This window comes from Misgurnus anguillicaudatus, unplaced genomic scaffold, assembly GCF_027580225.2.
Source record: "Misgurnus anguillicaudatus unplaced genomic scaffold, ASM2758022v2 HiC_scaffold_31, whole genome shotgun sequence".
Lineage (NCBI taxonomy): Eukaryota > Metazoa > Chordata > Actinopteri > Cypriniformes > Cobitidae > Misgurnus > Misgurnus anguillicaudatus.
Window position 1 is genome coordinate 648,494 of NW_027395281.1, and position 14,245 is coordinate 662,738.

Consider the following 14,245-nt stretch of genomic DNA (forward strand, 5'->3'; position numbering starts at 1 on the left):
ACTAATATATTATTGAAAATGGCCTAATTTAATATACAGTGCTTGTGTATTGCATTCGTTTTGTACATTTACAGCGCAGTGTTCTGTATACCGATGCTCTGAAAATTTGCACTTAACAAGCCTAAACCATGTTCTTTCATTTATTTATGTATTTTTGTTTAAATGTAGCTGTAGTAGCTTGTGTTGATGATGTTTCTTCTCATAAGGGTTAAGGCATAGCACCCAACTTCTATACCTCGTTGTTCTGGATTTAAATTATATTTTTAGTAAATAAAGGCCGTAAAATTGCATACAGCGCCACGCAAAATCACCGCAAGGGAAAGTCCGACACCGCTACAAAACTAGTTCAGTGACATTATTTGTAATTTAATCAGTAATTTGATTTAGGAGCTTAATAAAAAAAACGTTACCGTGTGTGTAATGTACTGTCACTCAGATCAGGATCCTTACTGCCTTTCCTGATCTGGGTGACAGTACATTACATTTTTATTAGATTATACTAATCCAATAAACAGTCGGGATATATAAATCCAAGTAAAGATAGGCAAAGAAACGCTCAGCAACGTATGGCAAAGCAAGACTTCGCACCGAACAGGTTTGGTGAGATCTAAATGAAGATCTAAATGAAATAAATAAAGTCCACCAAATGAAGAACAGGCGATGCGCGCAATCAGTCTCAGGTACGGGCCGATGGGAAATTTAGTAAATGTTAATATTCGGGCGAGTAATCCCTCTGACGACCCAAAGACGAAGCCTGAGGAGCGCTTTTAACAACAGGCAACAGACTTTTTACAATTTATATCATACTAATTATGTTCGTTTATAAATCATGTTTTCGTTCATAATTTATGAACCGATCAGCAGTTCAGCACTTCAAAGTGTGTATAAGTAGGCTACTTTGTTAATACAATATTCTATAAGTGCTTAAATATAGGCTATTATTCACATAACCTTAAATAACGTATAATCTGATTTAGGATCTTAATTAAATTTAGACTAGATTATACATTGTTTGGCGTTGGGGATAACAGCATAGGTCCTAAGCAAAGCAACTGATTTCTGGTGTTCTGTCAAAGTCTGTTCCCTTCCCTTTAGTGTAGCGTTTTTATCACGGTATGTTTTTATATATTTATAAAGACTAAAGATTTGAATGGTTTATACAAAAAAAATAATAATAATTTAACGTATTATATAATACAGTTTATTAAATATTTCATACTTTCCCCAGTTTTCTATTTTGGTATTATTTATAACCTGTTTTAATAAAATTGTTTTAATAATTATTATGTGGACATTCTTAATAAATATAGCACAAACCCATGATGTGAAGTGTTATTTATATATAAACAGGCTGGGACATATACATTTTTATGCATGTAACACAATAATTGTAGAACAAACACGTAGGCTATATATATAAGGTAAAAAGAAATAATAGAAAATAGGAAAATTATGAAATATTTAATAAATGGTATAGTTTAATACATGAAAGTATTACTTTTTAAAATGAAGTGAATTATACTGTAAAAATAATTGACTTACCATTAAAGGACAATAAAGATACATTACATACATGCACACAAACACATCTCAGTAGCCAAGCCATTAAAACATTTAATATATATAGATAATAAACGTAATGCTATAAAAACACCAGACTAAAGGGAAACACAGAAAACAGAATTCACCGCCATGTGTGAAACTCCGTTAGACTGACACCTAGTGTTGACTCTTTTCATAGCACATCTGTGCTCGTGGATCTTTCAATGCAAACCACGCAACTTAAGTCTCAAAACTCGTATGAACAGAACAGGATTAATGCACGCGCGTCGCCTGATCCACAAATGCGCATCCTCTTTTTTGCGTGCACAAATTGTGAAATAATGATACGAAATATGCCAACTGAATTCACAAATATGTCTCTGTTTGTACAAATCGATGCACATTCACGTAAATATTAAAATTCGCAGACACAAAATCAAAGACATCTTTTTAGTTCATTCATTGATAGTTGTTTGTATTTGGCTCATAAAATGCTTTAAACGGCGAAATGAAAGTCTCAATATACAAATGAACAGAGCGGGATTAATGCACGCGTGTCATCTGATCCACAAATGCACATCTCCCTTTTTGCACGCGCAAATTATGATATTTGAATACACAATAAAACATGTGTATTTGTACATTTGTACAAATCGATACACGTTCATTCAAATTCTGAATTTCACATATTCAAATCTAAAGACATTTGTTCGTGGATAGTAAAATACATTTGTAACATGCATCCAGTTCACAGATAACTGTGCACGTATTTGTTAATAATATTGAGTCTGATTTCTTTCCATAGTCTCGCTCTGCTCCGCGCCAGTGTACGCGCTGCGCTGGTGCGTGTGAACTGATGAGAAGAGAATAGGCTTGTTCGACTTCATGCAGCGCCATAAGAACCGGCAGCCGGATGACGTCAAAGTTCCGCGAGAGCGATTTAAAAGAAAACTCCTCCGTATGATTTCTCGGATCACTCTCGCGGTAGTTTGACGTCACCCGGCTGTCGATTGTTGCGGCGCCGCATGAAGTCGAACAAGCCTATTGACGTGCTTTCATTCATAGGCTTCACACTCGTGCGTGCAAGGAACCCACGACAAAACCGGGCTTTTACCGCTCATTTAAACTACGCGTTGATCGTTTTTGTCACCATGTGCTCAGACGCAGCTCCGCGTCTCACTCAGAACCTCAAGAACGCGCATTCGCGCAGGATACTGTAGAGATGACATGAGAGATAGATAGAGAGGTAAGAATGGTGCCCACGTTGAGAAAACTTAATAGAAGTCTAGAAACAAAGTATTAAAGTATGTATAGCCATGTCACTCATCTCATTACAATATGTTAACTAGATAACTGGATACAACTGATTGTATAGTTTAATAAAATGTATTTTGATTATACAGATTAATTACGACCTAACTATACAGGGCCGCTGGAAGTCATTTTGAACAGGGGGTGCTGTGATTTTTTCCCCCAAAAAACACCTATAAGTCTATAGGCCTATTTAAAATACATTTTAAAAATAAATACATTGAGTTTTACTACTTTATTGTCATATACATAATAATATTAATTAAACTTCACAATTTTCAATGTCCATGCGGACAAAATTATTTTACTTTCGTTTTTAAGTAAGGATCACAGGTCGATTAACAGTGGTAAAAGCTGACTGAAAACATTCTCACAGTAACGTACCTAGTACATTTTTATTTCGATCTTTTCACTAAACAGTACTATTATTGTATTTTTTTTTGAACTTATAAATAATTAATAAATTGAACAAAAATAATAATGGTTTAGTTCGGATATTGTATACGTTTTATAAAGAAATACATGGTGTATAATAACATTTTTAGAATATATTAGGCTTTATATAAGGTTTGTACTCTAAAAATACTTTATTTGTAACAAGAGATAAAGAATTTACGAACCTGCAGAGAGCAGAAGCGTTTCAGCACTCGGACAGCGCAATGTTTTAAAGCATTGCTTAAAAAAAATTCTCAATTTCTCATCTCACCATATCCACAGGGACAGAGTCATTAGTCAGAGTCATTGCCCCCTCAGATCTGATTTGTGCCCCGCCTGTTTCATTTTTGTAATAATGGTTACAAATAAAATGCTCATCCTTTAGAATGAGGATTTAGAATGTTCAGTAACATGACATTACTGCCAGATTCAAACGTCTTTCGCGTTGGTTGGCTCCGGACGAGCTCAGCGCTGTCATATATCAACACAATGTTTTCAACCTCATAATGTTTATTTTAGATTTCAAACATTTAAATACACATAAGCACTGGTAAAACAATAACCTACATTTACTTTGTAAAATACACAATGATGTCTGTGGAAGCAGCAATAAAAATCTATTCAAATAAGATAATAATTTGCAAAGAATAAATAAATATTATTTTCAAAGAATGTGTTATTCATATCAGACATACACAGTGGAAGCAACTATAAAGTTAACTCTATTGTTATAAAGGTTATAATGATACCTGTTTGAAAGACGAAGATGCGCATCTGTCAATCAGCTATTACATAACAGAGCACCCAGCTAGAAATAAAAAGTTCTAAGAACGTTCCCTGAAAGTTCCCGAATGTTCCCAAAAACATTCTGCCAACGTTAAAAGCGGCTAGTTTTTTTTAAGTTCTAGGAACGTTTCTGTTGTCTGAACGTTAGAGTAATGTTACATTTTACCATTTTAAACGTTATGACAATGTCATGTTTTAATGTTCAAACAATGTTTAAAACAACAACTGTTTATTATATTGACTTGTTTAATTGTTATGTAAATGATAGAGAAACATTGCATTTTATTATTTTATAAAACATTATTTCTGTATGCAGTAAATATATTGCTGTAGAAAACTCAATTCACTTACTAGGTTTAGATGTTGATGTTTGTTTCATTTTAAGTCACCCTTATTGTGATTAGTGTTTGTTTTAGTTGGTCTCTTGACACTTGACTTTTTGCTTGCTAGTTTTTTCCTGGTTGTGTTAACTTTGTGTTAATGCACCACATTTGTTATGAACATGCCAAGTTAATAGTGTTATTCTGTGGTTGTTGGTACATAATGGTAAAGATCATCACCTAATTCATTTACTAATCAAAACTTTATTTTCTGTCAAAAATATAAATGAGATCCAGCACTTTCACAGCATTTTGTCATTAAGGAGTTTTAGAAACTTTGGACAAAAAATATCTGCTCTATAACTGGGATGCACAAACATCAAGAATCAGACTATGAATCTCAATCATGGTGACAATTAAATGAAAAACTTCATGCTGCAATGCATGCTGGGTATTAACAAATTACAAACCTCATTCAGGACTCCCAGCATGCACTGCGGCATGGATAAATAAGGATTTTTTTAACAATATTAATTGTCACCATGGTTGAGATTCATAGTCTGATTCTTGATGTTTGTGCATCCCAACTATACAGCGGATATTTTTTGTCCAAAGTTTCTAAAATTCCTTAATGACAAACTGCTGTGAAAGAGTTGGATCTAATATACAATATTGGCAGAAAATAAACTTTTGATTAGTAAATGAACTAGGTGATGATCTTTACCATTATGTACCAACAACCACAGAAATACACTAATAACTTTTCATAACAAATGTGGTGCATTACCACAAAGTTAACACAACCAGGAAAAAACTAGTAGGCAAAAAGTCAAGTGTCAAGAGCCCAACTAAAACAAACACTAATCACAATAAGGGTGACTTAAAATGAAACATCAACATCTAAACCTAGTAAGTGAATTGAGTTTTCTACAGCAATATATTTACTGAACATTCAGAAATAATGTTTTATAAAATAATAAAATGCAATCATTCTCTATCATTTACATAACAATCAAACAAGTCAATATAATAAACAGTTTTAAACATTGTGTGAACATTAAAACATGACATTGTCATAACGTTTAAAAATGGTAAAATGTAACATTACTCTAACGTTCAGACAACAGAAACGTTCCTAGAACTTAAAAAAAACTAGCCGCTTTTAACGTTGGCAGAATGTTTTTGGGAACATTCGGGAACTTTCAGGGAACGTTCTTGGAACTTTTTATTTCTAGCTGGGCAAGCGAGGCCAGAGACGAACGTGCTCTTAAACAGAAAATACTATATGGAATAATTTGTGCATCTTTGAATAACTGTAAGAATACATTTCCTTTAAATATAATTTTGTTAAGAGATAATAATGTTTTTTCCACTTTTATTTCTTATTTAGACTGCGGTTAAAAGCGTGTTTGGCGTATTTAGCTTACCTCAGAGTTTATTTCAGTAATATTGCTGTTTTCCCAGTAATAATAATAATAATAATCCAATTTACATGTCAATCCTGCTTCCTTGACTGATTATTAATTTTATTATGCTGTTATGTTATGTTAAGTTATTCTATGTGGATATTTATTGCCATATGAGACGTGCATTGCCGTTATTGAATATTCTTGTCTAATTTTCAAATCATATGCGGAATAATGCGTGCATCTTTGAATAACTGTAAGAATACAGTTCCTTTGAAAATATTTTTTGTCAAAGTTTTGAGAAATAATATTGTTGTGAGGATATTTATTGCAGACATTTATTGCAGTTCGTCTATAATATGGAAATCATATAGCCAATATATAATGTTACCCTTCTCCTGACCACCAGGCTAGAGATTTTAAACATCCTTAATCCACATTTACTAGTCTATCAAATAATATCTTATGATCTATCATCATTACGCTGTCTAAATTTTGCTACTCAGTTTCTGGTTACCTGTGCAGTTGCATAGGCTATTGAGTGTTTTATGGAGCGCTGCATTTAAAAATCTGTCATTCCAAAGCGAGATCTCAGTGTGTATTATTCATTGATGGTATAAAGTTTAGCCCCTTCAACAATTTCACATGCCCCTCAGTCACTTCATCCTGCAGCCGGGCCTGAGTAGCATTTAAAAAAAACATTTAAAAATAGATGCATTTGTTTAAAGCAAACCATTGATTTACTTAGCTACAGATGAAGCAGCTCTTTACGCCTTCTAACGTCTCATAAATGAACGTTGGTCATTATTTATGTCCAAGAGACTCAATAATAATCTTTTACATTTTATTCCTTTAATTTTTCAAATTAAAAAGCGTTTTTGTGCTACTGCACATCCATGTATGTGTTAAGCAAACCCGCGTTGTCATCACGTTAATCCTGTCAACGCTCCTTCCCCTACTCTAGCAAAAGACACTCGCGTCGCGCATTGCGCCGGTTGTATAATAGAGTCCACAGTCTCTCATGAGTTATGGGACGAATGCCCAGGGATTTCAGAAAATCCAAAATACACATAATAACCTACGTTTGTCAAAAATAATTTCCTAAAATAAAAAGTAATATATAAATTGTGCAAAATATTTTTACTTAAAAAATCTCCCTCTCGCCAACAGGGGGTGCTGCAGCACCCGCAGCACCCCCACTTCCCGCGGCCATGTAACTATAGGTATTTTATAACTAACTGCTGACCAGCTTAGGGAATCTCTATGGCTAATTTATAAGATATATTGCTGAATCATTATGTTGTTTTTCTTGTTAATTGAGTCTGGGTAGCCTATCTTATGCCTAGAATTAGTCAAGGAGGTTGATTCTTATAACTTCCTTCAAAGTTTGATCAATTGTGCATAATGACATGTGCAACAAATGCATATAGGGTGTCAGACTCATAGATTTGCATAATTTAAAGTTCAGGTTTTAAAGTTTGGGTCAACATGTGGCACCGCTTTAAAACTGAAACTTATAAAATCCTATCAGAGGTCCAAAATGTCATTGAAACACACCAGTGGCTTCCCAGCTAGAAATAAAAAGTTCTAAGAACGTTCCCTGAAAGTTCCCGAATGTTCCCAAAAACATTCTGCCTACGTTAAAAGCGGCTAGTTTTTTTTAAGTTCTAGGAACGTTTCTGTTGTCTGAACGTTAGAGTAATGTTACATTTTACCATTTTAAACGTTATGACAATGTCATGTTTTAATGTTCACACAATGTTTAAAACAACAACTGTTTATTATATTGACTTGTTTGATTGTTATGTAAATGATAGAGAAACATTGCATTTTATTATTTTATAAAACATTATTTCTGATTCTGAATGTTCAGTAAATATATTGCTGTAGAAAACTCAATTCACTTACTAGGTTTAGATGTTGATGTTTCATTTTAAGTCACCCTTATTGTGATTCGTGTTTGTTTTAGTTGGTCTCTTGACACTTGACTTTTTGCCTACTAGTTTTTTCCTGGTTGTGTTAACTTTGTGGTAATGCACCACATTTGTTATGAAAAGTTATTAGTGTATTTCTGTGGTTGTTGGTACATAATGGTAAAGATCATCACCTAGTTCATTTACTAATCAAAAGTTTATTTTCTGCCAATATTGTATATTAGATCCAACTCTTTCACAGCAGTTTGTCATTAAGGAGTTTTAGAAACTTTGGACAAAAAATATCTGCTGTATAACTGGGATGCCCAAACATCAAGAATCAGACTATGAATCTCAACCATGGTGACAATTAAAATTGTTAAAAAAATCCTTATTTATCCATGCTGCAGTGCATGCTGGGAGTCCTGAATGAGGTTTGTAATTTGTTAATACCCAGCATGCATTGCAGCATGAAGTTTTTCATTTAATTGTCACCATGATTGAAATTCATAGTCTGATTCTTGATGTTTGTGCATCCCAGTTATACAGCAGATATTTTTTGTCCAAAGTTTCTAAAACTCCTTAATGACAAAATGCTGTGAAAGTGCTGGATCTCATTTACATTTTTGACAGAAAATAAAGTTTTGATTAGTAAATGAATTAGGTGATGATCTTTACCATTATGTACCAACAACCACAGAATAACAATATTAACTTGGCATGTTCATAACAAATGTGGTGCATTAACACAAAGTTAACATAACCAGGATAAAACTAGCAGGCAAAAAATCAAGTGTCAAGAGACCAACTAAAACAAACACGAATCACAATAAGGGTGACTTAAAATGAAACATCAACATCTAAACCTAGTAAGTGAATTGAGTTTTCTACAGCAATATATTTACTGAACATTCAGAAATAATGTTTTATAAAATAATAAAATGCAATGTTTCTCTATCATTTACATAACAATCAAACAAGTCAATATAATAAACAGTTGTTGTTTTAAACATTGTGTGAACATTAAAACATGACATTGTCATAACGTTTAAAATGGTAAAATGTAACATTACTCTAACGTTCAGACAACAGAAACGTTCCTAGAACTTAAAAAAAACTAGCCGCTTTTAACGTTGGCAGAATGTTTTTGGGAACATTCGGGAACTTTCAGGGAACGTTCTTAGAACTTTTTATTTCTAGCTGGGTTTGCTGTCATCAGGATTAAACATGTTACCCCTCGAACCCTCCCTACCAACAGAGAGCATCCCCACAAAACAAATCCCAATTTAACCCCTGTACATATACTTTATATATTCTCATTATTTTTTAACACATCTGTAGTTATGCGCTGGCACAGAGTTAGACTCTTTTGACTCCACACAGAAACAGCAATGCGTGCGGCATGACATAAGGAACATCCTGGATCTGTTTTTTCGGTCTTATTTATTCTTTTTTTATGTATTATAGAAGTATCGGATCGGGACTCGGTATCGGCAGATACTCAAAATCAAATGACTCGGACTCGAGGGCAAAAAAACCTGATCGGGACATCCCTAGTAATTACTGCCCTAAAGCGCAAGTTTGCAGATTTTTAACCCACTTTATATTGTTACAAATACAATACCAATATAAATCCACCTCAATCGTGTTGCATTGTGGGATATGAAGCTGCCTGAAGTGTACATATGAAGTAGACTCGCTCCCTTAGTCAAAATCAAGGGAAGTGAGGGTCTGTCCATATAAACTTCCCTCGTCCACTTGACGAACTGGATTCCCCCGAGGGGAAGTGTTTAGGGAAGTTCACGAGTGCGTGTCTAAAACTGGAGTGGAATGCAGCCCTGGAGGGCCACTCTCCTGCAGAGTTTAGTTCTAACCCTAATCAAACACATTTTTTCATTTCTAAGTGATCCTAAAGAAACACATCTGTATTTCATTTCTAAGTGATCCTAAAGAATTTAGTTTGATTTTTCAGGTGTGTTTAATTATAGTTTGAACTAAACTATGCAGGCCAGTGGCCCTCCAGGAACAGGGTTCCCACCCCTGATATAAATGATCAGTGGTATAGACATATATATTAATTTTACAGCACTTTTAAGAATGTCTCAATTTTAATGTAGTAATATAACCTATAACTCAAGTATGTATTAACCTTTATTTTATTAAATATTTGGGTTTTTAAATGCACTTGATAATTTGATAACGGAGCATAAACGTTATAAAGAGGGTAAGGAAAGAGGATGTCATTTCACTTAATACTTTGTCTCCGCCCTTTCGTCTTTCCTCGCTTGCATCCTAGCAGGGTGGAGTTAAAGCGGGGAAAGGAAACGGAAGCACCCAGACAGCCATCCCTAATTATCGTAGTGACCTAAATTCTGTTAAATAAATGAGTATCTTTTAAGAAATTAGATACTTCTTCATATATTTTATGGTTCTAACTGGCTCGAAACAAAATTTTCAGAGCAAACTTAAATCTTTCTATTACATTATATAAGGCTCGCAGTTTAATATATGATCAACCGATTTGTCACAGTTGCTAGTCTGTTTTTTTACTATTCGGAAAATACATTAGATTTGCATAAATTGATTATGTTACTTACAGAGCTGGTAGCAAACTTTTCCTTGCGTTAAACTCCTCATTCCTCCATCGTGTCAGATGACTTCTTGTTGCCGTCCGTGTCTGAAAATAAATCTCGACTTTTCTTTCTTTTAACCATTTTCCACCAACTTGTGCTTTCTTCATCATCTCCCTCAAACATATGCTCCATTTCCGGATCTCGACGGTTTGCGAAATGCCAACCACCAACCGTCTCTCGCGCTTGGCTGATTCAGTAAACTACTTCTGTAAACTACTTCTTCTTAATAGCGGATCATATCTTCACGATATACTGTCATCTACTGGATAACTGTACAGGAGGGATGAGCGAAGCACGCCTCATGAGGCTTCATTACGTCATAACTGTTTCGAAAATCCGACGATTATAAAAGTTCATAAAACATTTATCCTTCTGACTAATAACACTACCAGTGTGTCTACTTTTTTTATAGACAGATTTAATGACAAAAATGTGCATAATTAAAAAGGGAGTTCGTTTTAATTATTTGTTTGCCATAAATAAAACATACACTTTTAATTATGTCTTAAATTATATAATGTATTTTCTCAAAAACATATTATTAGAACAATCTTGCTATTATTTTGTAAAAAGTGTAAAATGTTTGGACAGATCTTCCTGCTTTTACACTATTTTGACCAGCAGGTGTCGCCAGCGTGTGTGGTGTTTTGAACCATAGATATGTATAAAGGTTGAGTGGAACGTCCGCATTTGGCGGCCATCTTACCACAGGCAGCTTGCTCACTCCATTGAGATTTAATGGCGCAGTTACTTTTAAATGACTATAACTTGCTTAGTTTTCGACCGATTTTCAAACAGTTTGGTTTGTTATAAACGTCAAAGATGTACCTATGACACTGCATACTTAAAAAAAGCAGAATTATAGCCACGTTAATAACGTTTGTAAGAAACCAAATCGTTTAAAAATCAGTAGGAAATCGAGCAAGTTATGCTCATTTTAAAGTACCTGCACCATTAAAACTCAATGCTACGAATGAACGATCTCCCTGTGGTAAGATGGTCGCCAGGTGATGACGTTAGAGACTCCGGTGTAACACATCTAGCCTTTATACATATCTATGTTTCAAAAGCGCTTCGAAAAACTGAATCAATTTACGAAGCAATTGGTTCAATGATTTGAAGCTTCGAAAAGCTTAGTTTCTCCCATCACTACTTCATTGGCGTGTTGATGCCTCTTTGGCGCCATCTGCCCCGAAGCGTGTGTCCAAAAAATGAAATAATTGTTAGTGCAGCTTTGTATCGTTGCGCGATTCGTTCTATCAAAACTTTGTTTCTGCCGCAGAAATAAAAACATAAAAAATTTATTATTTATAAAAACAATACTTAACAATAACATTGTTTTAGATTATTTTATAACAGTATAAATATTTTCTTAACCTTATTTTAATAAATAACATTTTCTATTAAAACCTTGCACAAAATATGATGCAAAATATCATCTCCAGTGTAAATCTGTTTTCTTGGACTACAACAAACACACTGTTGTAGGCAACAGTTTACTTCCTGGGATTGGTAATGAAGACGACAGACCTGTACCAACTTCTGTTAGCATTGCATTGTGGGTGAATCTTTCAAACATGGTAAGGAGCGTCACATATCCTGCTGACGTCAGAGGTCTTCAGGCCAATCCTAACGTACAGATTAGCTGGCCAATCAGGGACATATCGCTTTTCAAATCGGTTTGTTTATGTTAAGGTTAAACACGTTTCATAATTGTGCATGGGGCAGTGTTTTCTTTTAACTTACCATTTTCGATGTACTGACAAAACAAACCGCATACAACACATACACATACAACCACATAACATTACAATTCTCTATTTAAATGGCACAATGCAATTTATTGAAAAAACTGTAAATGATATAAATTCACCTCACCTGTGGAGGCATGAAAAACACACATTCACATACTTCAACTACATAAATAGAAGCATAGTTTTTAAATTTGTGAGAATTTCACCATAATTACTAATGACAAACAACATAGTTGTTGGCAAAATATTCACAAGTTACGCCTGTTTCACACATACTCTGTGTGCAGTGCGTTTGCGGTGCGCATTGCAGTATGCATGCAATGGGATCCACCTGTTGTGCTTGAAATTGTAGGTGACAGGCAGATTTGTTTAAGATTTTGAAGTATACTACATTATACATTTCCTACTACGTATACATGAGTATTCATATAGCAAAAAATATGCTCACAGAACTTAAAATAACAGCATAATGACATGAACAGACAAGGAAACATGATTGACATGCAAATCGTATTATTATTACCAGAACAATATTATTGAATTAAACTAAGGTAAATGCACCAAACATGCTGTTATATTTAAAGAAATTGTATTCTTACAGTTACATTATATAACTTCCGTTTACTGAGCACATTCGTCTCTGTTATGTTATAGCCCTGAATGACAGGTGTTTGTTCCCCGTCTGTCAAACAAACATTATTTTGTATAGTTACTTCATTAGAAAAATTACCATGCTTTTATTATAGTGAATTTTATTTGGCAGATTGATTACGATTTGTATTACCCTAGTTTTACTACAATGGTTATGGTTATTGTGGTGAGACAATACAAATAACACTGTGTAATGTAATCGTGTGCTCATCAAACACGTGTATAATAAAGTCCATACAACAGTCTGTGAGGTTTGTTTCAAACACAACATATGATGATGTCACACAAGTTCAGTGGAAACATCAGAGAGAAAAAACCCACAGGGGCGTGAAACTGGAAGTATGAAGCTCATGAAGAGTAAGAGAGAGCTCACAGAGTCGTCTTCATCTCATTCACTGAAGACAACAACACAACATCTGATGAAGAAAATGTTTCTCATGTTTGTTTATCTATCTTTGTGCTTCTGCTGTCTGATGGGTGAGTTATAAAATATGCTTTGAGGGGCAGTTTCCCGGACGGACAGGGATTAGACTAGTCCTAGACTAAAATAAATGTAAGAGCTGTCCAAACTAAAAAACAACGTGCACTGACATATCTTAAAATACATCAGTGCCCTTTGTTTAGCCTCAAATGCACACAAGTAATGTTTTAGTAAGGCATGTTTGTTAAAAGGCCTAGTCTGGGCTTAAGCTAATCCTTGTCCGTAAACCACCCCTATATAATTTTTTGGAGCAGTTAATCCAGAATAATAACGATATGTTACTCAGCAGATCTGCACTTGCGTTTTGTGACTGATTTAATAGAATCTGATTTTATATCTCTGATATCATATAAATGATAAAATATTATTAAATCAATATCTCATCAAAAATGTAACACTCAAAAACTAAAGTCAGCCTTACTAATGTAAAGTATCGCTTGCAGTTATATTAAATGAATGCATTAAACTAAGACATTTTTTAATGCTGTTGCGCAAAGGTGAGAAAATTCATGAAATCTAATTTGCAAAGACAGAACTCGAAATCTTATTTGTAATTCTTTAAAACTACCGGTAAGTTTCTCAGTTTTAACAGACCAATTTTATTTGACTAAAGTTCTTTAATGTGTGTGAATGTGTTTGTGTGTGTGCAGGTGTGTTTGGTGATGAAGTGAAGTCAGTGTCAGTGATGGAGGGAGATTCTCTTACTCTATACAGTAATATTACTGAAATACAGAGAGATGATCGGATACTGTGGAGATGTGGCCCTAATGAGACTCGTTTAGCTACAATCAACAAAGAAAAAAATAATATTTCAATATATGATGATGTTTTTGATGTGAGATTCAGAGACAGACTGCAGGTGAATAATCAGACTGGGGATCTCACCATAACAAACATCACAACTCAACACACTGGACTTTATTACATAATGATCAACGGCAAACAGAAGATCTCATACAGATTCAATGTTACTGTCTATGGTGAGTAAAGATTTACTGTTGACATATTAAATG

At 34.2% G+C, this 14,245-nt stretch overlaps 1 protein-coding gene across 5 annotated transcripts in view; it reads right to left on the minus strand.

Moving 5' to 3' along the window:
• Window positions 1-10,843, minus strand: part of LOC129452976 (uncharacterized) — a 206,022-nt gene extending 195,179 nt beyond the window's left edge. For 2 of the 5 annotated variants that reach the window (XM_073865495.1, XM_073865493.1), the window contains exon 1: window positions 10,311-10,843. In XM_073865495.1, coding sequence (XP_073721596.1) covers window positions 10,311-10,456 — 146 coding nt within the window. In that variant the 5' untranslated portion in view covers window positions 10,457-10,843. The remainder of the gene's footprint in view (window positions 1-10,310) is intronic. The other 3 variants (XM_073865492.1, XM_073865498.1, XM_073865494.1) reach the window with 3 other exon arrangements.
• Between the last annotated feature and the right edge of the window lie 3,402 nt (window positions 10,844-14,245).